Source organism: Ambystoma mexicanum, chromosome 5q (genome assembly GCF_040938575.1).
Source record: "Ambystoma mexicanum isolate Mex_15411 chromosome 5q, UKY_AmexF1_1, whole genome shotgun sequence".
NCBI classification, from domain to species: Eukaryota; Metazoa; Chordata; class Amphibia; order Caudata; family Ambystomatidae; genus Ambystoma; species Ambystoma mexicanum.
Genome location: NC_090933.1, coordinates 994,646,335 through 994,670,925, shown reverse-complemented (window position 1 = coordinate 994,670,925; position 24,591 = coordinate 994,646,335). Strand labels below are relative to the sequence as shown.

Sequence of the window (24,591 nt, the reverse complement as noted above, 5' to 3'; positions counted from 1 at the left end):
AAGACTTGCTCTCAAAAGCTGCTAGCTGCTACAAAAGCAGCTATCCTCAAAACCAAAAGTGATACATATAACAGAATCACCAACACCAAATCAGGTACTAGGGAACTATTTACCATCCTTAGGGAGCACGAGTCATCTATACCACCTATTGAAACACATACTAAAGATAAAACTTGGTGTTCCAAGATTCAAGAACCCCTACTCTATAAAATATCAATGCGTCAAGATAAAATAGAATATAAAAAAACATAGTATCTCCACCGAGCCACTGGCACACAAAGCCCAGCCTACCACCACAAATCCTTGTAGCCAATTCAAATTCATGCCTCTCTGTTAAGGAAGTCAAAAACCTAATAACTAGCCAGTTGTAAGGGAGACATTTGCCCTGCAGATATTATTAAAGAGGCAGCGAGAGATCTCGCGCCTTTCATCACTACCTTTTATCATTCAAAACTAGTATTGTCCCAACTAATCTAAAATATGCTTGGGTACTCCCTCTTTTGAAAAAAAGTAACTTGGATCAAAAAGTCCCCACAAACTACCGACTTATCACCACAATACCTTTGCTGCTGAAAATGCTAGACAGGGCTGCCTAATTACAGATACAGGCCCACCTAAAAACTAACAATCTACTACCTGCAGCAATCAGGGCTTAGACCTAGATATGGTACTGAAACTGCCATAATAAACCTGAAGACCCAAATGGACGACCAAAAAGACAAAGGAAACCTATCCCTCTTACTTCCGTTAGACTTATCTGCTGCATCCGACTTAGTCAATCATGAAGTCCTGTGCAATCATTTATCTTCTGCAGCTCATTTCGCTGACAAAGCCAATGTGTGGATCCAATCATTCTTGGACCATAGAACAATGAGGGTCTTTGCACCTAGCGCATCAGCTGATCCAGCTGCGGTGACTTGTAAAGTACCTCAGGGGTCTTGTGTTTCACCAACGCTTCGTTTTACAACCTTGACCATGTGGGTGTTACTTACACTAACTATGCATATAACACCCAAATTCTCATCCCCATCACTGGGAACTATGCTCTCGATTTGAAACTTCTGAATAAAATCCACCTGGTCATCCAGGCATGGATGGCCACACATGGCCTTTGCCTGAACGATGACAAGACTGAACAACTACTTATTGGTTCCCAATCTATACTAAATAAACTTGACAAGTTTAAAGCCTTCAATATAGACAGCATCACCATATTGGTGTCCAAAGAAGTCAAAACACTGGGCTTTTGCCTCGACTCAGCCGTGACCATGAACAGACAAGTGAATGTGACAGCCTCCGCCACAGCATACACCTGTAAACTAATAAACGCCTGCAGACCGTTCCTACCTACAATAAGTTGCTCTACTTTGGCCAGAGCACTTATTGTCTCAGAAACGGACTACTGTAATGCATTATATCTAGGAACACCTAAGAAAATTTTTTAAAAATGACAAATATTGCAAAATAATGCGCCTAGATCTGCCTGAATATACCAAGATCTCATCACATCTCAGACGCCAGACACAACTACCATTGGCCATCTGCCAAGAACAGAATCTCGTTCAAAACGCTAGGCCTCACAAATTCCTATCCAATTCAGAACCTAAAACCTAAATACTTGACATGTAGATTTACAAAAAGCCAATCAGACCGGCCAACTAGATCGACTCAACAACATTGCCTTGGAGTCCCTAGATTTAACCTTCAGAAATCAGGGGGTAGCAGCATCCCCGTCCTAGCCTCGAAACTGTGGAACTCCCTACCTACAGACCTAAGAGCAGAACCCTCATTCATGAGTTTCAGAAAAAAAAGTAAAAAACTGGCTTCTCACCCAGGAGATTCCATAACGGTGGTTTAGCCTTGTTAATCGGCAACCAACTGACATCTTTGCAGTGAACTGTCGCTGGTTTACCTGCTCATATGTTGTATAGAACTCAACTGAATATGGGAGTTGCCTTTTGCCATTTCTTACGGTCACAGGATTGTACATAATTTATGTATCTATATCATTGTATTTGTGTTCTTGTATCTATTCTTCTCACGCTGCATCTATGTTCTGTAACCGTAATTATGTAACCCACCTAATGAGCCTATGTACCCGAGGGTTTGGTGCGCTATATAAATAAACTAAACAAATCTATTGTTTTTGGAATCTGTTGAGAAAGGTCTTCTTTGCATTGCAGATGGCTGTTTTGTAGTCTTCATCTAGGGTCTTCCAAATAAATGTTGAGGCCTCAGAAGGACATTTTAGCCATCTTGTTTCTGCCTGTCTTTTGAGCCTTTTCATTGTACCCAAGTCTTGGGTGAACCATTTTTGGTGTCTGGTGTTCTCTCTAACAAGTTTACTTTTGAGAGGGGCCACTAAGTCTAGCATTAGATTGAAAGAGGAGCAAAAAAGTGTCCACAAAGGTCAAAGGGGTATCTCGTACTTGGTATTGCTCATTATCAGGTTTAGAGTTTTTTATATTTTCAGTGGTAACTTTTTTATAGTTACTTTTTTAAGACCCGTTTTGGAGGATTTCTTTTGTTCAAGGTCGGATGTTGGAATTGAACCTGAAATATGATAAAGTGATCAGACCAGATACATGGTTGAGTGATATTTGCCCTATACCACAAACTAGTGATACATTGAGGGTATGTGACATTCTACTGTACTGTGCCGCAGAATGCTCACTTGGCTCATGTACGAGTGACAAATTACTTATTTTTTTCAGGAAAGTTCTATTTTTCTATTGTTCAAATTTATGATCAAAGGTCAATGCTTAGTTAGAAGAGTGATGTTTAATGCCTGTCTTGGCGTAATGTCATGAAGTACCCTTGTGCGCATTGTTTGTCTGCTTGTTGTGACCTAAATAATATGTATACACTTGAGAACAAAGTGTCGGACCCAGCTTCTCTGTAAGCCATGTTTGCTGAAGGTTTTTTGTACTTACGAGTTTTGGTGTGTGAAAGTGTGGGGTTTAAGACAGTGCTGTGTGAGTGCAGTGAAGGATGGCTCAGAGTATTCTCACTTGGGTTCTGGTTCAGTTAACATAGCACAGTTACAGCGCGGGTGATCCTTGAGAAGTGCCTTCCTTTGGGATTAAGGTGGTGCTGAGCGTGGCAGGGTCAAATGCATTGTCCTAGAGAGTATGTGGGGTGACACGACTGGTCTCTTGTGTAGGATGTGCACCTAGGTGAGGCAGGCATGGGAGCGAGAGGTGCAGATGGTTTCCTGGGCATGGCAGATCCAGAATAAGTTGTTCAAGCCTCCTTTCTTTGAGGGCGTTCTGGGCGTCTGTTAGTGACTTGTGCTCTAGAATGGATAGCAAGCACCCTTCTTTTCCATGCAATCCTCCTAGTGTGGGAGATGAGATTATGCACATGAGATCCTTCCTCTAGCATGGATACATTAAGGGTCCGATACTTACTGGTGACTATTTGAGCTGGATGGTCGCAAGTAGCCGTTCGTTACCCTGTTTTCTAGTTAATTGAATGTCTGTGTAGGTTTCATCATTCATTACTCAGTGAGAGTAATGAATGATGTGTTTAAAGCCTACCTCTGCATTGTGTTTCAAGCTTCGGAATCAGGTTTACATATGCTATGAAATAAGTGAGTTGTTTTGTCTCCCATTTCCTTTTTGGTTAGCGGTGTGCGGATTATCTGGTGCCAGGGCAGCATTGTTCCTGGGGTCGATTGAACGGATGAATGAATTTGTCGTTGTTTGTGTAAGGGGCAAATAGATGTGCCGGTGATGTATGCTATTAAAATAGCTCCTCGAGTTCAGCACTCGCTGTTGCGTTCTTTGTGTGATCTGCAGGTCGGAGGTCCGAATCCCAGCAAGACCAACTCAATTGGGTGATATTTCATGTAAATACGTTTCATGCAAAGCACTTTGGTGAAAGTGCTGTATAAATAACACATTATCATCATCGTGCCGTGGTCTGCCTTTACTGCTGGCCATTTCGGACTTAAGGCTAGAATATTGGTGAATGGTGTTTTGCGAGTGTATTTTAATAAATGTTCTGAGTCATTTGGGAGATGAGCCTGAATGAATGAGGTAGTCAGTGGGTGTCTCATGTACTTATATGTAACTTATAGCTCTTAAGGAACTACGGAAATACCAAAGATTACAGCGTTCAAAATTACATATTCCTGCCAATTGAGCTACCACTGTAAGCTTACATACAACGGAATGGAAGAATAATGCTAACCGTTGCAATCATTCCTACCTGTTTGGGAACAGATGAAAAATCTACAGTAGTTGGTAGAGTTATTTGGTCTCCACTGAGCTTCCTCCCTCTTCCTGACCTGAAAAAGAGCAAACATTTTTAGTAAATAGCTCACAAAAGACATTTTTGAAAATAGGGGTAGTGTTACTATGGCCTTGCTAAAAAAAAATGTTGCAAAAAGAAACATCTTAATGAGCGTTAATAAGCAATCACTGAAAGTATGTATATACGTTAGCAACGGAAAAATACATTCCAAAATAAAGTCTTCAAGAATGTGGACAAGCCTGGCAAAGAACTTTTTTGAAAGGAATCAAACGTTTTAGTCCAGACAGACGCATTCCAGGAGTGCGCTGCATACATGTGGGCTACAGAATTTAGGGCATGTACTCTGTTGCTGTTCCTTGTCGCTGATTCCCACTTGGTCCCAGATCTTCCCCTACATTTCAATCAGGATTATAATCTTTGTCCTGTTTCAAGTGTTGCGCCTTCCTGTGGGTTCACTCCACTCCAGCCCCTGGCATCCCCAAATCCACATGTCCCCAATGTTCAACAAATGAACGGAAATCCCTACTGTCTGTATTTCTGAACTGATATGGATAACTTAAAGGCTGTGGCTTTCTCCAACTCCCTCCTGGAATTTTTTGAAGGGACACTTCCCGCTGAACGACTTCAGATTCTCTCCACACCCTTTCCTTTGTCCCTCCCACTCGCTCTCACCTACTGGCAAATACTCCTCTTCCTCTACCTCCGCTCTCCTCGATCTTACTGGTCTCCTACCACTCTTCCTCTACTCTCCTCGATTTTACTGGTCTTCCTCTACCTCAGTTAGGTAAGAATTGATGTAGTCACTCTTTGTGAGACTACACAACACTTAACTGCTTGGTATTAGGTAACCCACCATTTGGTATAAGTCTGTACTACACAAGTTGGTAGTGTGACTGAGCAGCCAAGCCTTTCTCAAGAGGTTTAAATGTGAGCTGTAGAGCTGAACAAATGAAATTAGTAAATACAAGTATCCAAGCAACACTAAACTCAAGGTTTCGGTTATGAATACTTATTAATTTAATTATCAATTTTCAAATAAGCGTTCTTTAAAAGGGCATTCATGTAACAATGTAAATATACTTTAAACGTACCTTTCATAATCAAAAAGTTAGTGTACAATCTTTGGATATGCTCCTTACACAATTCCCACACCCTGAGGGGACTTCAATCACAATCCTTTTCAGAGACCACATGATGGATTGTGATTGAAGTCCCCTCAGGGTGTAGGAATTGTGTAAGAAGCATATCGAAAGATTATCCAATAACTTGTTTTGTGGATAGAATCCGACTAAGGGATTCATAAAACCATATCTGAGGCAGAACAAAGCTCCACTCTTAGTGTAAGGCTGCACCACCTGAGAACATTTGGTAGCGTAGACAGAGCAGCCAGGTTCATTTTAGGAAGTGAGGGAAGAAAGTTGCATATGTTGCAAGATTAACTTGTCACAAGTGTTGGTCTAATTGGGTGATTTCTTAAACTGAATAACAAGTTAATCTTGTAACATATGTAACTTTCTTCCTTTAAGAATGGATATAGTTACAAACCACAGTTCAGAGGGAGTAACTTGGCTAGTAGTGGCTCGTGCCACCAATTATTACACAGAAATGACAGAAATGACAGCTCCACTGCTTAAGTAGTAGTAGTAGTGGCTTGCACTGGCAATTAACGGGCAACCGATAGTTTAAACCCAATAGCTGATAACTGAACTATTACACTATTTCTAAGCATAGGAGTAGACAGTTTAACCAATGATACTTTTCAGGAGTGTGTTATACCATTCTAAGTTAAGCAAGGACTCGTATGACTATTTTAGAAGTGCTCTAAAGTATTTCAGGGAAAGCACATCCCAGTTATACACATTTAGAAAGACACAATGGATTTCAAGGTAAGTAAGGAACATAGTCTACCTTTAAGAAGGGCAATTCATAGCTAAGTATTAACTACTAGACTGTTTTAGAAATGCACTCGGCAGATCAGGGAAAGCAAAACCCAAAGGTACACTTTAAGAAGAATTCATATTCAAGCTAGGTAAACCCTATTGGTAGATGTTACACTCATTCAGTTAAGAATAATACAACAGTGCCAACACTATTCCTTTTAAGAAGAGTGGACACTATTCAAAGTAAATAAAGCAACATATATATTTTTTAAAGGAGCAACCATCGACCTAAAGGCAAGTAATAACTTTTGTAACATTTGTAACTTATTCTCTTCCAGGGATACAGTTACAACACTAACTCATTTACAAGCAAGTACTTTTACACCATTGTACTTTTCAAGACAGAAGCCCTAATCTTTTGTAGTCTTTCCGTATTCGAAGCATGAGTGGTCTCCGAGGCAGAAGAGGGACCTTAGTGGTCTAGGAGCCAGCTGTAGGCAGGTCAGGAACGGTTCAGTTGCAGGAAAGTCAGAGTTCCAGAGGATATCCTCTTAAACTAGTACGTATTAGCTTTAGAGTTAGTTTAAAGTGTTCAGGCACTTCGCAGAAGGCACCCTATATGCGTTCCCTCATTAGGCCTGGGCGAATGGTATGGGCAAGCTCCAAAGATTCACACAAGACTTAAGGTAAGTATTACCCAAACTAGTAGAGTCCCTTAGGGGGAAAGAAGAGCTCCTGGATGGATGGCTTCATGGTGCAGCAACTCATGACCCGGTCCCTGGAATCTCGATTTGGTGATGAAAGAAACAGACCTTGGGTGGGAACTTGCAGCAACAGTCATCAGAAAAGGCTTTCAAAGAAAGGATTACTCGAGGCTTCTCACGGCATCGTGGATTTGGCGTCCTTTTATAGGTACCTGATGAAGAATGAATATCGCTGGTCGAATTCTCTTCACGAATCTAGTCCTGCACTCTGGTGCAAGGACGTAAAGGATTCCAATAGTGTCTCTGGAGGTCCAGCAGGAATCCACCAAAGTTTTGGATGGTTTCAGACTTCGGAAGACCATGCACGCCACTCAGGGCCGAGGTCCCTGGGTATTGGCGGTTTGCAGCCCTGCAAGGTCCCAGCATGTCGAGTTAAAATGCAGGTCTTCTTGACTCTAGTGGGTTCCCCCAGCCTCTTGGTAGGAGTCGACGTTTTCGGGAATCAGGCTCCGGTTCCACAGCAGGGTCTACGGTAGCTGGAAATGGTTACAGCCATCATTTCTTCACCTCTCTCTTCGGATTCAGCTCTAGTGGTCGACTTGTCAGCAGCTTCCGGAATCAAAGTCTTTATCAGGAACTACAGCACAACTTCTGAGAACTTTACCTGCAGTTTATAGAATGGGGAAATCTGGCTGCCCAATCAGGACAGAACACAGAGACGGAGAGTCAAGGCTACCCCTGTCTCTATTTTTAGTATGTATCTTTATTGTAAATACATTTTGTTTTATCAGTGTTATCTTCACTCCGTTTGTGTAATCCAAAAAAATGGTTGGTTTACAATAATTCCTAGCCTTCGGTAGGTCTTCTCACACCCCTAGTGTGTCATAGAGGGGTAGCCTTGACTCTCCCTCCCTGTGTTCTGCTACTTATTTACCCCCTGGTGTCAGGCTCGACATGAATACATTTTTCTTTTTTTAAAGGAGGGTTTTTGCCCCAATTTTTTCTACTGTCCAATCAGGACAGCCAGCCCCCAACTGGTTCCTTTGAGGCAAGGTGAAAGACAAATGGCTGCAGAGTTTTGTACTCCTCACTCCTCCCTCGCTTTGTGCCTTCTCAGACACTCTGGAGCCTCTGCGGGGAATACAAAGGATTCCCGCCGAAGACAAAACTTCCACCGAGGTCATTCCTGCCTAGAATGGCAGAAGACCTCAAACAACGAGCAAACAAGAAATGGCAAATAAGAAGGAGCCCACTATTCTAGCAGAATGGTGGCCCTCCTCTGTATTACTGAGGCTGATTTGACTGTTCTGTCATTTTCTCGATTTGTGTAAAGACCAATGTTTTTTGACTGATTTATGTGGCCTATTAAAAAAAATAAAAATAAATAAAACTAAAAACAGATCGGAAAAAAGGACATTTTTCTACCCCCCAACCGCCACCCACTCTGCATTTGCTCGAAATCGAGGGGGGGGGTTGGTTTCAGCCCCCAAACCCCACTCACTCAGACGCCACTGCCTCCCTCCCCTCAAGACTCTGCCCCCACCATAACGAACACATAATCTTACCCGTTCTCCGTTGAGGCTGCTTTCCGGTCCTGCCATGCGAGTCAGCTCCTGCACACACTTGTGACAGTTCAATTTAGAAAGACTGCTCTGTGCAGTCACAGAGCGGTCTTTCTAAACCGTTTTTTTTTTCTTTTTTTTTACCCTCAATGTTTATTTTAATTAGGACTGATTTGACAGCCTGCGAGTAATAATCAAGTCATGAAGGTAAAACCACTGCCACCAGCCATTCAAGTGACCGTGCCATTGTAACAAAAATTTTAGCAGGTAAATAAGAAAGGGGATACATTGCATCCCCCCAGCACTCCACATAAGTTGGGGTGTGCTGGCTCAATAAAATCAATGCTAAGGGGATGGGAATCCCACTTTACTTCTTGGGAACATTTGTTCACCCAAGAAATAATAAGGGAATTAAAAGGAAGCCACTGCATTTAAAATACTGTGTGCTGCCATAGTACTTTAGTCGGTCCAATCACACGCTATGGAGAGACATAAAAAGGTTGCACGTAAAAAGAGTAAAAGACTCTGAAGGGGGAAAAAAAGATTCCCACTCACCTAGGAATAAGGGAAAAATAATCACAAACTGCAGCAAAAGTCCTGGGGTTTACACAGGTCAGGAATATTGATAAACGAAAATCTTACCCAACAGCTACTCCGCACTGATGACACCCAATGAGGCCAAGCATGCTTGTGGTCCCGTGCAGAAGGGATGTGACCTAGAAGTTCTGGCTAGACTGCCCCTTTTGGGGTGGTCCAAGCCCGATTTGCATATGGTCTTTCCCCTTTCTGTAATGGCTTGGCAGGCGAACAATGATGGTCTGGATGGTTGCCCAGAGCAATGTCAGAGGTGAAGATTCATTCTAGACCTTCCAGCCATCACCTCTTATTTTGCTTTAGGCTTGGCACTTGGAAATCCACTAGTTCAGTTGGCTGCAACCTTTGGCTTGCCAGATGTTTTAGACTACTACTCCCCATCAGCCCTAACCAGCATAGTCAATGGTGAAGGATCATGTCCTAGTCCAAAACATCTTGAGAGCCCCAGGTTGCAGACCCCCACTAGTTCTTTGCCGAAGTGGTTAAAAGTATCCACACAAAGGATGAGGCATAGTGGGAAATGTTGTGAGCGTTGCCTGTAGTGCGTTTAGTGAGCAATTCTTAAAAAGAGCAGCACTCAATCACAGTGGTTTTAGACGGGCCTTTGTGGGGCTGCTGTGTGTGAAATATGGGATGGGGTATTGCAGCTTGGTCTGTCCAGTTGAGGGGGGTTGGGGGAGAGGGACCAAGCACGAGAGGAGCAGGGAGAAGGGGGAAGAGTAGGTCGAAAATGTGGCCTTCGACATGTATGGAGGAAGAGTATCATTTTCTTAAGGCCCATGGAATGGTCAGAGAGAATAGGGAGCGACGTAGGTGTTTTACTGGTTAGGAATCGGGACACTGAAGTGTCTGAGGAGGACATTATAAGAGTAGGAGTTTACTGCTGAGGAGAGAAAGATGGAAAGATCATTAATGAAGTTACCAATCGCTTGCGTGACCTGAAAAGAACATGGAATGTAACAGTCGTTTCTTATGATGGGAACCCATCTCGAGAGTGATTTGTGGAGCTGTGTGTGGGGATTGAGTTTACCATGCATAGCTAGTTGAGGGATGGAAATTAAGATTGGATAAGCAGGAGCACAAAGCAGCTCCTGGGCATCCTGCATTAACCATTGGCCAGGAGCCACTACTGGGGAATGAGGAGCTAGTACATCACATTTTGCAACTCTAACTTCCACAACAGATGTAAATTTATGACCGCTTAGGCTTTAAAATGTCTAATTGATGTGCCCTAATGTGTATTTATAGACTGTCCGAAATGCACAGAATTAAATTCAGGTATGTGTTTTTATTCAGCATAATTTGGCCTGGAGAGCCGGAGTAACTCCTTGTAGCCGTTGGTGTCAGGCTAACTAGGCTCTTCTAGGATACAAGCAGGAGCTAAATAGCTCCCATCTCACCCTCAATTTTGAACCATGCCATTTGATCTTATGGATGACTTCCATCCACAGACTTATTACATTGGGTACATTCCCACTTTTTAGAGAACAATATCCAAATACAGACAGCATAGCAACATTTCATTGAATCTCATCAAAAGGGGAAGTGTGGAAAAAATATTTATTTCACAAATAGCTATTTAAATATGGAAACAGTGTTTTATAAAAAAAGGTATTCACCCGTTAGTATGCCTTTTATTAACTCAAGACCACACAGACGTCAGTGTCCCAGCAGATCAGATCAAGGAAACAGTGCCAACAGAAATCAGTCAACATACCATTCTCAGAGAGAAACAACCCATCAAAAGTGCCATTCACACCATTGGTAGGTAGGTGAGATTTCACTGCCCCTGAACAGAGCCCGCACCAGTGTGCGGCAGAGCAAGGGCAGGAGCCTGCATCCACCGGGTGTCGTGCCCCTAAGAAGCAGAGCTTCACTTCTTTCACCCGCCCGCCAGGCCCGTCCCGGAGGACCCACCTTTCTGCAACTTTAATATTCTAGCCCCAGCAGGGTCCATTATGGCCGCCCTACAACGGCCTCCACCGCGTGGAACGAGAATCCATCACAAAATGGCAGCCGATTTGTTTATGTTTGGGCGTTGCTAGGCAACAGCCCACCCTGAGTGTACGAGGCCCCGATTGTCTGCCTGGCCCTACATCCTTCCCAGCCACTGACCAGAAGGCATGAGCCGTGCATCAGGGCCCACCAAAAGGCACCCATAAAAAGACACACAACGTGACCGTCTGCCTATCCGTGGCTTACGTCCCAGCTCAGCCCTCCTATGATCCGGACCGCTAGACGCACCATGAGTAATACTTTCCTCTCCTCCCACCGTGCACTACTAACGCTAGTTGAATCCCTCTCTCCACGTTCCCCATCTCTACAGCACTGAACTTCCCAAATGCGATAATACGCCCACTGGCTATGAACATTACGCCACCATTGCACGCCAGCGTAGATTAACTCTTCAAATGCGGACTCTATGCCTGCCACCACCTGAACTGTCATAACTCGGCACAAGCTCCTGCATACAAACCTCTGCAAACTGCCATGAATGAGCCCCCTGATCGCCAGTCACTGCCATTTCTGCACTGTATAGACCCTCTTGTCACCAGTCACTGCTATTGTTGTATTGCACAGACCCCCTGCTCGCCAATCACTGCCATTGCTGCACTGTATAGACCCTCTTGTCGCCAGTCACTGCTATTATTGTATTGCACAGACCCCCTGGTCGCCAGTCACTTGCATTGCTGCACTGTATAGACCCTTAAGTCGCCAGTCGCTGCCATTGAGGCCTTGTTCAGACCATTCTGGTCGCCAGTCACTGCCATTGTAGCCTTGTTCAGACCATTCTGGTCGCCAGTTACTGCTATTGTTGTATTGCACAGACCTTTCTGGTCGCCAGTCACTCCTATTGTTGTATTGTACAGACCCCCTGGTGGCCAGTCACTGCCATTGTAGCCTTGTTAAGACCATTCTGGTCGCCAGTCACTGCTATTGTTGTATTGCATAGACCCCCTGGTCGCCCGTCACTGCCATTGTAGTCTTGTTCATACCTTTCTGGTCGCCAGTCACTGCTATTGTTGTATTGCACAGACCCTCTGGTCGCCAGTCACTGCCATTGTAGCCTTGTCTAGACCTTTACCGGTCACCAGCCAGTTTTACCTCACCATGCATCCGCTCACTCTCTCTACCATTCAACAGCTCACTCTCCTCCTAACACTCTTTGCTCTCTCACTTTTACTCCGAGCCACCTTCACACCCTACGGCAAGCCCCCCCCCCCCCCCTTGCTGACCTCCAACATAGCAGACACTCCTCCTACACACTATCTGCACTCTATCCCAGCTAATCATACAGGTACCACATGTCCTACCCCCCCACACATCCCTCCTGCCCATCCTAACCCCAGACTCACCAGACTCCGATTACACACTATCCCTGCCCCCATACATAGCCTACCTAATACCACGGCAAGCAGAAACCTCGGGCTAGGCTCACCTACTCCTCACCACAAGCGCCCCCCATACACCAAAAACACCTCCCACCCGCAATCCCCCACAGATCTCCCCCACCGCCCACTCCACTACCTCCCCCCTCTCCTCAAATCATCAACAAGCCAGCACCTGCTCGTAAACGCCTGCTCGCTCACTGCCCACGCACTAGAAATCAATTACCTCATCTCCACGCACAACCTAGATATACTAGCCATCACCGAAACATGGCAACATGGCTCCACAAAGCCTCAGGTCATGCCATATCACTAGCTCTCCCTCCTGGATACTCCATTCTCCGATCAGACAGACTACTCTCCAAAGGAGGGGGTGTAGCCATCATCACCAAAGATCCCATATCCATCAGACAATGCCATCACCCCTGGAAAGGGAACACAGACCTATCAGCCAAACTTACCATATCACCTACCTGCACCATCAATATTCACCTCTTATACAGGCCCCCAGGATCAGCACCCGAGTTCCAAGGACACCTTTACCTACTTAGCAATAACCTTAAAAGCTCCACTAAATTTATTCTGCTTGGTGACCTCAGCCTATGCTTGGGTGACCCCAAAGACAAAGCAGCTGCCACCCTAAATAAGGAACTAAAAGATCTTGGCTTCACACAAAAAGTAAACAACCCTACACATTGCAAAGGCTGCACCCTCGACTGGGCGGCAGACCACAACTGCTCAATTTCCGACATCTCTAACGTGGCATTCCTTTGGACTGACCACAACTGCACAGACTTCTCCATCCCAACCACACACATCACTAAGATTCTCACCTATGCTCCCCCAGCCCAAGCCAGAAGCTTAAAAAAAACAACCAAGGGCAGTCTCAGACCCTTCCTTCCTTGACATCGCTGAACTCAAGCCCCCTTTTCTAGCGACCCCAACATTCTCGCCAACATATATAAAAACACCCTCACCAAGGCTGTTAACGCCCTAGCCCGAATTGAGAAAAAAAAAATATATATATATGCACACCAACTCCTGGTTTACCGACAAACTACTGGCTTTACACTCCAGCAAACGCACCGCCCTAGCTAAATGGCAATCCAACCCCAACGGCTCCACCAAAACAGAATTCAAAAATATATCCTCCCAATATAAACACGCCATATTCTTGGCCAAATCCAAGTCATTTAACACACAGATCTCCAAGGCCAACTCGCAACCCAAAGAACTGTTCACCATCTTGTGAGACCTCATTACCCCATCCACAAGCCCGGACGAGATAGTTAATAGAAGCCTGGTGCTCCAGTATTCAGACCGCCCTACTTAGCAAAATCGAACTGGTTCAACAAAAAATTAACTTGCAATTTATGGCACTACCCAAGCCTAACCTACCTGTGCAGCATACTCCCTCCCCCCATACTCAGACACCAAGTCCCTTCTCCTTCCATGACGTGACCGAAAAGGAAGTCTGCGATCTCCTTTCCCACCTTAAATGCTCCACCTTCAAAGGTGACATCTGTCCCCCTGCCATCATCAAGGACTACGCCAAACCTCTAGCTCCTCTTAACAGCATTCATTGATGCTTAATTCTCGACAGGCATTATCCCTTCCAGCATCAAAGAAGCTTGGGTATGCCCACTCTTAAAATCTTTTTTTTTTAAAAAATACATCCTAGACCCCTCCTCCCCCAACAATTATAGAGCCATTACCACTGTCCCTTTCCTCCTAAAAATCTTGGACAAAGCAGCCCACAATCAGATCCAGCACTTCCTAGAAACCAACACCATTCTGGGGAAGAGGCAATCTGGCTTCCGCAAAGGCCATGGCACGGAAACAGCCCTCTTAGACCTTAAAAACCAAAATACTACTATTATGGATACAGGCAAACCGGCTCTCCTCCTTCTATAGGACCTCTCGGCCGCCTTTGACCTTGTAGATCACAAAACTCCCACCAAACCCCTCACCGAGGCCGCACACTTTTCCCACAATGCCTCTTCATGGATCACCTCCTTCCTGGAAGGCAGAGCCATGAAGGTCTTCTCTGACCTAGCTAACGCAGAACCCTCCACCATCCACTGTGGAGTCCCACAAGGCACTTGCACAGCCCCGACAAATTATTCACCAAGCCTCTTTTTGACCAATGAGACTCCTTCGGCATAGCTTACACAAACTATGCCAATGATACGCAAGTACTCCTGCCTCTCTCAGGTTCTTATGACCAAGACTCCACAGCACTCTCCAGGATCTAAACCATCATCCAAGCCTGAATGGCGGCCAATGGTCTGTGCCTTAACGGAGACAAAACGGAGAATCATTCTGGGCCCAAAAGAAACACTAGCCAAACTCAACCAACAACATTGCAATTTAGGTCTCTTCCTCAGTCAAAACGTTGGGGGTCTATCTAGACTCCACGCTTTCCATGTCCAGGCAAGTTAGCGCCATTGCCTCTGCATCTGCTCACACCACCAAACTCATTAACGCTGTCGCTCCCTTCCTCGAAAAACCAGAACTGCTTATCGTTTAGCTAGAGCCACCATTGGGGCAAGACTAGACTATTGTAATGTCCTCTTGGCTGGCACCTCCTCTAAAAACTTGAAACGCCTTCAAACTGTCCATAATAATGCTCTCCGAGGTGCCCTCAGAATCCCAAAGAGAGACCATATCTCACATGCCAGACGAGATGCCCACTGGCTTCCCAAACAATCACCTTCAAGACCCTTACCTTAACACACAAATGCCTCTACTTCACCGCCCCTCCCTACTTCTCAGAAACCATTGCCAGAGACATCTCGCCTCTCCTAAAAGATCTGACCATGCCAATAAACTACGCATCCCCAACATTCGCAGAGCTAAAGCAGGAGGCATTGGTTTCCCCCACATTGCACCCAAACTCTGGAATTGTTTCATGCACTCGATCATGGCGTCCATCAGTGTTTTTTTCCAAAATGTCTTTCACAGCTATTTCGTTCAGTCTATTGTGCCACAATGTTGAGATTGCGGCTTCATTATCCAAACGTCCTTGTAGTATTGTATTCAGGCTTTCCATTTTTGTTAACTTTTCGTTTAGTTGACCCACAAAGGGATTAGCGCCAGCGATGTCGCTGCTAGTACATTATTGTGGATCTGTATGGAAGCAGCTGCCGACAGGTTTGATTTCCGAGCAGCAGATGCCTCTTTGAGAACATGCATGAAGTCATTTTCATTGCTCGTGTTAATTGGTTCGTGGTCGCCTTGGACTCCAAGCCCCACAACTCCTTGCGACCGCTGGACGGGACCGTTCGAATCAGACTGTCTCTTTGGGGTAGAGCAATGAGACGGGGGCCTTGCCGGTAAGATTTTATCTTTAATGTTTTGAAGGGGCACGTTGTCTCGATTGTACACTGTTTTGTTCTTTGATCCCTGTACGGGATATCGTACGGCCCCCAACTCCTCGCATTGGGTCAGATCTTCATGTTGTGCTTGTGCTACATTATCCGAGTTTGAATTATGCAACAGACTGCGTTCTTCTGCCGTCTGCGACTTTTCAGGAACCAAACCCAGTGTTTTTTTACTGGTATTTACGAAGCTCTCAGACATACGCTCCTTCACTGTTTCAAAGTCTGCTCTGAGACGCTCTGTGAGGTGAGCTTCCCGCCTAGCGAGATCAAGCCCGTTAGGGTATGTGCTTAGTTCTCTTGGCTGCACTGTTATTGTTTTTGTGTGCGGCTGTGGAGTAATTTTATATATATTACTCTGTGCATTGATGAAGGTTTTTTCCGGTAGGACTTTCGTGCCTCTCTCTGGAAGCACGGCATTTGTTTTGTTAATGTTTATTTGCGTCAGCATTTTAACCTGTTTCCCCGTAACAGAAGGCTGTGAGACAGCGCTATTTACGCTGTTAGCAAGGTTTATGTTAGCCACCTTTGTTTTCTCTGGAAAAGTAAATTTTAGGAGTCTTGTGTCAGTGTGAATTGTAGGCACTTCTATCTCCAGCAACTCGGTATCGGTTACGTCGAATGGAGACTGAAAGGCAGTAATGTTGACTTCAATCACATTTGAGGTTGCATCCGTAGTTTTGTCGGCATGTGTCTTAGTATTGCCGTCTCCCTTCATGCTGAATTCGCCGCCAGCCTCAGCTGCCTCAGCAACCTCGCTGCTCGAGACCTCCGCCTAAGCCCGCGAGGCGCTTCCAGCTTTGTTAGTGGAAGCGTTGTCGCCATGGTCGTCGACATTAAAAACTAATGCTGCATTGATTTCCTTTGCCACGTATGTTGCCACATTTGTTGCCATCAAGTGCTGTCTTGCGGCGTGCAAATGCTCTGTCGCAATTTGCACTAGGGATGGAGGGTGTATATTTGGGGGTGTGCTTGAAGGTGTATTTGGGGGTAAAGGTTGGGGTTCAGTGCTTTATGGGTCGTGAAGTCTTAACCACATGTCCTCGCACTCTTCCGCCCCCCCCCTTGACCAATCATAACCACCCAGAGCCCCTGTTAGCTCTAACCCATCTGCATGATGTCGCAGCATGTTGTGAGTCGCAGCACAGTCTCGCAGTTGCAAAGATAAAGCGTATCTGTGGGCCGAGTTCGGCCATATATTGGGGCTTTCCTCTGCTTCCAATAACACCAATATTATTAATTGATCTTGTGGCAGTCAGGATTTCTTTTTTTGGGATGTTTTAAATCACACATTGCCATATTAGTCCACGCTAAGCACTTCACCAAAGCAGTTTAGGCAATGCATCGGCAGGAGTTTGCAGTATAACGAACATGAAACAAAATCCAAAGAAAAAGTAAACATGTTTTATCCCTGTGCCTCATGAATAATTAGTTGCACCAGAACTTCAAAGTCAGAGGTCCCTCGTTAAAACTCAACTGTTTCAACTACTGCGAAGGACCAACTATATCATTGTCCAATGCGCATTGCTGGCAGCTCTGGCACCTTGGCCCTAGCTTTGCCTAAACTTAAACAATACATGATCTGGGCACAATGCACATTAAACAAATCATAGGCCAAGGCGCCAAAGAAACGTACGCCCTCAAGTAAGGTGTGCATTTGTCATGCATCAGTTAAGAGAACGATATGCTTGAATTAAAACTCAAAGGCTTATCGTTTATACACACGCCGAGAATCAGCTGACCGAGTAAATTAAAAACTCACCTGCAAATTAACCTCTTGAAGAAGGAGCAGAGCGATGCAATGCAGGTGCAGATTTTAAAAAGACGAAACTGTGCAATAGCCATGATGAGGGACTGCACCTAAAAACAAACAAAATGAATCACTACCGCAGCCAATAGTATTATACAGTATGAATATAGCTAGTCTACACTATATTGATAAACATGGACTGGAAGAGGTGGAACGATGATGGCATGCAATGGTCCCCACATTGACGAGGGCACAATGTGCTGTTCCATTAACCACTCCATTAGCAACGCTGCAGTATGCAGGTTACCTACATGGTTTTAGGAACATTTTAGGTTAATCCACAAAACATGTTCTAACTATATTTTTCTTAGAGTTTTAGGGTCAAGTGTGTCACCAGCAACAATGTTAAGGATTCTTCTTCAGGGAGATTTGTACTGCAGCATTAAAGCAAGCACCACTGTGCTCTATTTTGTGGACAAAGACCATGTTAGTCATTCCAAGATGAGAGCAAGGGCACAGAGTTGACGCAAGTGAAGCTTTAACATATTTATTTATTTATTCTTTAATGTGATTTAGTTTGAAAGAATTCAAGCTTTACACATAATATAACTAGGTACATTTTAATTCAAAAGACACAAATGAGCAAATATTATTAAGGGAAGAAGGAGAATATTTTAAATAAACTAATAATAATATACCAAAATGATACTATGCATAAAATCTTAGGCCGTAAAAATATTTCAAAAATAGCCCAAAAAAAGTAAGCAATACTGTCTTTTCCCAAAGTTCTGTACAGGCTTAGACACTTGAGATAGTAATATACACGAGTCCAAAGCTACCCACATCAGGATCATGTGGTAAAAATGATTCGCAATGTACCAATAATTAGCCCCGCTGTGGAGTTTGTTTTTCTTAGCGTTGCAGTTCTGAAATTGCTCAAATCAGAGAGCCCAACCTTGATTCGATTTTTAGCCATATATTATAAAGGGCTATGAACAAGTGCATGTTACTAGTGTTTGTGCAATATAGCCAGAATGACATTTCGCTGATGGTTTCGGGGTTATGTACAAATTTGCCAAGATGTAATACAATTGTACTAGTCAATATCTGGCATTCCGTTAATAGATGTTTGGCTGTCTCCAAGGATGCAGATAAGTTACAAAGGCGACAAACTCGCTCTTGGATAGGAATATTTTCCCTGGTTCCCAGATTCATCAAAGTAGGTAGTTCTTCCAGTCTAAACAAGGTGATGAAACGTCTGAGGCCCCGATTCATGGATTATTTGCGACGAAAATAAAAACGGGATTTGTGCGCCATTCTGCCCGCAAATCCCTGTTTGTAACAAATGGGGATTTGCGGGCAGAATGGCGCACAAATCCCGTTTTTTTTCGGCGCAAATAATCCATGAATCAGGGCCCGAGTCTTTTGGTAGGACAGAGATTCAAATACGCTTGGGGCTTCATGAAGTTGTATAGTCTATATTTGATAAATTGATAGCTCTTTAAAGTACTCAGATGGGCAAAGTTCTCAAGCCAGTCCCAAAGCTCCACCCGTTTCCCAAGTGCATTTTGAACTTCCTTCGTATAAGCCACCCCTCTATGTGTCCAGTATGTCTGCTAGGAATTTTGTCAGTGATTTAAATAGGGGTGAAGTAGTATGTTTATTGGCCACTTCCTGGTGTATCACGGACAATAAGGGATTAGTACAGCAACAAGTCATATTAAGGTAGAACCCGGCCCTCTTTTTAAGAACTGTCGCTTTTAGTGATGGAAGTCCCAGTTCTAATCTTATTAAGGCCATCGGCACCCCTGGGGCAAACCCAGTATCCGACGCCAAAATGTACCTTCCATCACCAGGAGCCAAGTCAGTCAAAAGAGAGAAGGACCTCAAGACCGTAAGTGATCATAGGTGTAAACACTTGGATATATAGATGTCATGTCCCCCAAAGTGTGAAGCCACCCTGCTTACTTGAAAATGTGGAAATCGGTGCAGTAACTTGCGCCGCTCTGATTTTGCGTCCTTGTCTGCAGTAGCGATAAACACTGTTAAGCTCAATTTCTACTCCGAGGTAACGGTAGGAGGGTGCATAAGGTATATTTATTTTACCCACCATCAGGTTAACTCGCGATGCTCTTTTCCCGGTGAATCTGAACACTTTGGTCTTGTCTAAATTGATAGTAAGACCATTAGAGCTAGCATATTCCCATACAGTGGTAGCGGAATGCCAAAGTCTGCTAATGGTGTTATCAAACACTACCAAGTCATCGGCATATGCTAGTATTGCACAAGGGGCCTCACCAATTTCCTGCGGGCAATTATCTACTTCTGCTAGTACTGCCGGTATGTCACAGACGTAAAGGTTGTAGATGAGGGGTGCGGTAACACATCCCTGTTTCACCCCCCCCCCCATTTTGAATCACCTTTTTAGTCATATTGCCTTCTTGATTTAGTCTGAGTCGAGCCGTGGTGTTCTGGTGCAAGAGTCTCAGATAGTACAAGAGACCTTCCGGGCAGCCCATAGCTTCAAGTTTTGACCACAATCTGTCTCTAGGGATGGAGTCGAAGGCAGCCTTAAAGTCAATGTATAAAGCATACAATGGAGGCTACCCCCTATTAAGCGCCCGCGTACGAAATATGTCCATCACCATGGGGTTGTGTGAAGTAGAGTAGTCCCGCCGAAATCCACACTGGAATTTGCTTAGTATGTTTGCCTCATCTACCCATTTCTGCACTTCACTTAACAGCAGTGAAGCAAAACATTTTCCTGTTATGTCCAACATAGAGAGAAGCCTATAGTTATTGGGATCAGAACGGTTGCCCTTTTTAAAAATTGGAATGAGGATTCCCATTTGTCAGGATTGGGGGATTCTCCCCTGCGCCAAGATCTTTTCAAAAAGCACGGAGAATAAATCTGCCCAAAATTCAGGGCAATTCTTAATTACTACATTAGCCAGCACATTTGGGCCAGGGGCTCTCGAAGACTTAAGGGCTTTTATTTTATTCAGGATAACCACAGAGGATACTTCAAAGGGAGGATAGATGGGGGCCTTATGCAGGGATGTAATGAGGGACTCAACGTCCCCTGAGTTACGTCCTTCTAACATTTTTACCCAAACCTCCTCACTAATAGGGTTGGCTAATTGTCCTTCACCATTGTCCCTAGTCTCGTTTAAGAGTGACCAAATACTGCGAGAGTTCCTAGAGCAGATAGAGCAGACTATCTGCCTTTTTTATATTCTTAATGCTGGTTCTATAACTATTTCTATCTTTTCTTACTCTCTTGCAGTATAGGACTGCTGGCAGGTTCAAGATCTTAATGTTATGGATTTCAGCTCTCAACCCTCTTAGCATCTCTAATTTCTTTATTGTAGGGAGGAATAACGCCCTCTGTTCTCAACATATAGCCCATTTTAGCCGCAGCATGTTTGCCGGAAAATGCCTGAATCCATTTGTCAACAGCATTAATGGTTATGATGTTAAAATCCAAAAAAAGCTAGCAGAGGAAATGGGTACGAGGGCTTCCGTAGCTGATCTAATGTTCTTTTATGACCAGATGATTCTTGACCCCTGCACTATTAGGGTTTATTCTACCAATATTCATTGTAGGTAAGGCATTACTTGGTAGATGGAGAGAACATTGGAGTATCGCATGGTCACTCCAGTTGTTATTAATCACTTTCCTATCCAAAGTGCTGGAAGCTGTCCCATTTGTCCAGGTATGTTTCCCCAGCCTATCACTAGGCGTACGGCCATTAATCATCTCTAGTTCCCAGGAATCAAACAATTGTAATCAACCCAAGCCCCCTCGACCTCCCTTTTCTCATGGATCATCAGGCATTTTACGTTAAGATTAGTGTTAGACAAGATATGCCCCTCGCCTGTCATATGGCAGTTAAAGTCCCCGATAACAACTGCTGCTGCATTACCAGGTTTCATTGTTCAAGATGACATTAAATCCTGGAATGCTTCTTGTAAGGATTCTCTAACCACTGCTCCTGGTGGATTATAAAGGTTTATAAGGAGGAGTCTAAGGGGACAGCTTTCCTCGCCGTACTCCCCCTCCACTGCCATGAGGTAGTCCTCTAAGTTACAATGAATCCTTCGAGAGACCACCGTGTTCACCACCCCCATGAGTAGTCCCCCACAGGGGCGGCCCCTTGTGCCCCTTTATGCAAATGATTGATATACAACAAATCCGTCCAATAACAGAGTGTCCATTGCCCAAGTCTCTTGCAAACAAATACAGCTGTGTTTAGCCAAAAGGTTGATGGAACCCTCCGATCTCAATAGATGGGCAAAGCCTCTACAGTTCCAGGTAAGAAATGCAAAGGCTCAATGGTTGTGCAAGGATCCCGGGAGAGAATCCAATCAACCATTTTAGTACTTGCTGCACTCAAGCGAGTTCAAGACTTTTTACTTCGGCTGGCTTAAGATAATTAGGTTCGGGAACTGGAGTTACAATATCTTCTGGGCCGATGCTAGGGTCAATCTCATTCAGATCCACGTCGATGTCAACATCAACTGCCCCAAGTTCCTCTTTATATTTCCTAATCATCCGCGCTATCGACAGAAAAGTCCAATGTAGGGCAGAGACATTGGGATTTGGGCCTTTCAGAGGTTCAACAAACAGGAAGTCATCCGATTTCAATACTCGGAGTTGGAGAAACGCAGTGGAGTCTGACTAATAGCTCAGATCTCGCAAGCCAACTGTTTTTGCCACTCTGATATAAGTTCTTAATGAGGCAAATCCGATTCTCATTGATGTCCTTAAGATCGTTTCCTGGTTTAGGCGATGTAGACACCGGAATGTTTCCCTCGTCTGCAGATGCTAAAGGTTGCTCAGGGCATACTGGCAAACTTAGTTCTGGCCCCTGGTCCATTACCTCCAAGAGGTCCTCGTCTTCGACCGGACAGATCGGTTTCTCTTCCAGCAACAGCCAGCTGGTAAGGCGGCCCTTGGTCATTGAAGCCTGTGCTTCCGCTCAAGCTGGTCTTTTCTAGGCTTTTTTTAGCGTGTGTCCAGCACTATCCCTGGAACAGCAATAGTGGGTGGGGCACTTATTTTAGATGTTTTGATTTTAAGTGCCTTCTTCGCCAGTCTACGTTGCTTCCGTGAGAAGAAAACTTGGGGGCTTTGTTCAGTCTCAGTCACCTGCATTTTCCTGGGGTGCACTGTTGGCTTCAACGCTGATAATGGATTCTGATGGATTAACTTCCGCTTCTTCCGTATTTTCCTGTTCTTCACTTCCTTCCACTATGTGTAAGGCGTCAGATAGATTAACTTCTGCCTCTTCTCGGAGGGAGTCCTTCTGATCTAGTGCCATAGTGAGGGTGTTAGTGTTTGTCAAGATACGGCCTGACATTTGTAGTAAGATCTTAAGCGCAAATTGTAATGCAGCAACTGATGACTGAAGCTCAGCAAACTCAATTGAGCCAGGGTATTGACAATCAAAGTCATCATCCTCTTTGTCGAGTACATCCTCCATAGAAGCCATTGCTAAATTAGGGTAAGCAGACAGTCGTCCACTGCTTCCAAAGAAGTTATGTAGACCATGTGGGATACTCGTGTTACTTTCATTATGGTGTAGTGTGCCACTTACTACCGTCAATGGTGTTTGTGATGACATCCCTCTCTGTATATTTAAACACAGGTCTAATAGGGAGTTGTTATCTATGTATCAAAATTGGTAGAATTCAATAAGATACTGCCACTAGGGCCTGGAACTGCAGTTTCCTCGATTGTAGTCGAGTTTATTTCCGGGGGTGGATTCACTGAAAAAAAAAACTCAGTGATAGCGCCTTGGTCCACCGGCTTAGAGTACTTCGCTTACTTCTTAGGTTTGGCACCCTTCGTATAAGTCTCTCTGTTCTCATTTATGGGTTGGGTCTTGATTTTCCGCAGGTTATATTTCGAATGGGAGGACCTTTTCCTCTGCTGCATATCAGCTGGAAAGTAAAGATCTGGGTCAGCCAAGGTCCTCTGTTCAGCAAGAGGGAGCTCTCCACTACTTAATTTAGTGGTAGGCACAGGGATTATGAAGAGAGGGTTAATGATCCCTTTAATCCCAAAAAGGTAGAGGAGAATTAACCACAGTTCTCAGTGGATATCCAACCAGTTCCTCTCACCCGGAGACCGTAAGGGTGACACAATTGAGTCAGTTGACCTAGAGTCGATGTGTCTGGGCGCCCAGGATCAAAGGCCTAAGCCCACAGTCTCCTGGACGTGTCTCCTTGGGACCAAATTAAATATCAAAGGCAATAGTATCCAACCTGCTCTAGTACAGCAAGATGGTACAGTAGTGCTGATGCGAAGCCCTACTATCCTCCAGCGCGAGCCAGAGATAATATAGGTTACAGTCAGCAAGGGATCAGTGGGAAGCCAGGGCTTCAGCAGTATGTAGTATTATCTAACTATACACTACGCTAATATAGCAATCCACAAAGCCAATGGGCCACAGTAAACTCGGAGTGGAAACCAGAAAGAGTGAAGGGATGCCCTGCAGGTATCACTCCCGGCTCCCCACTCACCTCCAAGGCTTCGCTAGACAGCCCCTACAGAAGAAGAGCCGGCTGAGGAAAGCATTCCCACGGCCCGCCGCAGACTCCCAGCCAGCCCAAAAGAGGATCACATTTCTGTGCTCTACCGTTGTGTAGAGACCGTGCGTAGGGCCGCGCAGGTCAGGTCCTCAGCCACATCAGCACCTGCTCTGCGTGGCACAGCACCGGCGACAGCTCCCGTGGGCACGGGGGGGGGGAAAGAAAGAGAGAAAGAGAGAGAAAGAGAGAGAAAGAGAGAGAAAGAGAGAGAAAGAGAGAGAAAGAGAGAGAAAGAGAGAGAAAGAGAGAGAGAGAGAGAGAGAGAGAGAGAGAGAGAGAGAGACTGGATCTGCTCTGTGATGGAGCTGTGGTCGGTCAGTTCGAGGAAAGGACCCTGCGGCGTGAGTACGCGAGCGCAGGATGCCGTGAAGGAAGCCGCACCTCGATACAGCGCATAAGGAACTGCGTTGCGTGAGGCCACCTCCGACACCGTGATCGTATTATATTGGGTTACTTGATGGATGAGATGTGCTCCAGC

The 24,591-nt window shown here is 44.8% G+C and overlaps 1 protein-coding gene across 1 annotated transcript in view; it reads right to left on the bottom strand.

Moving 5' to 3' along the window:
- The window catches only part of EBAG9 (estrogen receptor binding site associated antigen 9), a 136,243-nt gene that overhangs the window by 99,145 nt on the left and 12,507 nt on the right, over positions 1-24,591 (bottom strand). The window contains exons 2-3 of the mRNA XM_069621515.1: positions 17,529-17,626; positions 4,213-4,291 (exon numbers count right to left, since the gene is read on the bottom strand). Coding sequence (XP_069477616.1) covers positions 4,213-4,291; positions 17,529-17,611 — 162 coding nt within the window. The 5' untranslated portion in view covers positions 17,612-17,626. The remainder of the gene's footprint in view (positions 1-4,212; positions 4,292-17,528; positions 17,627-24,591) is intronic.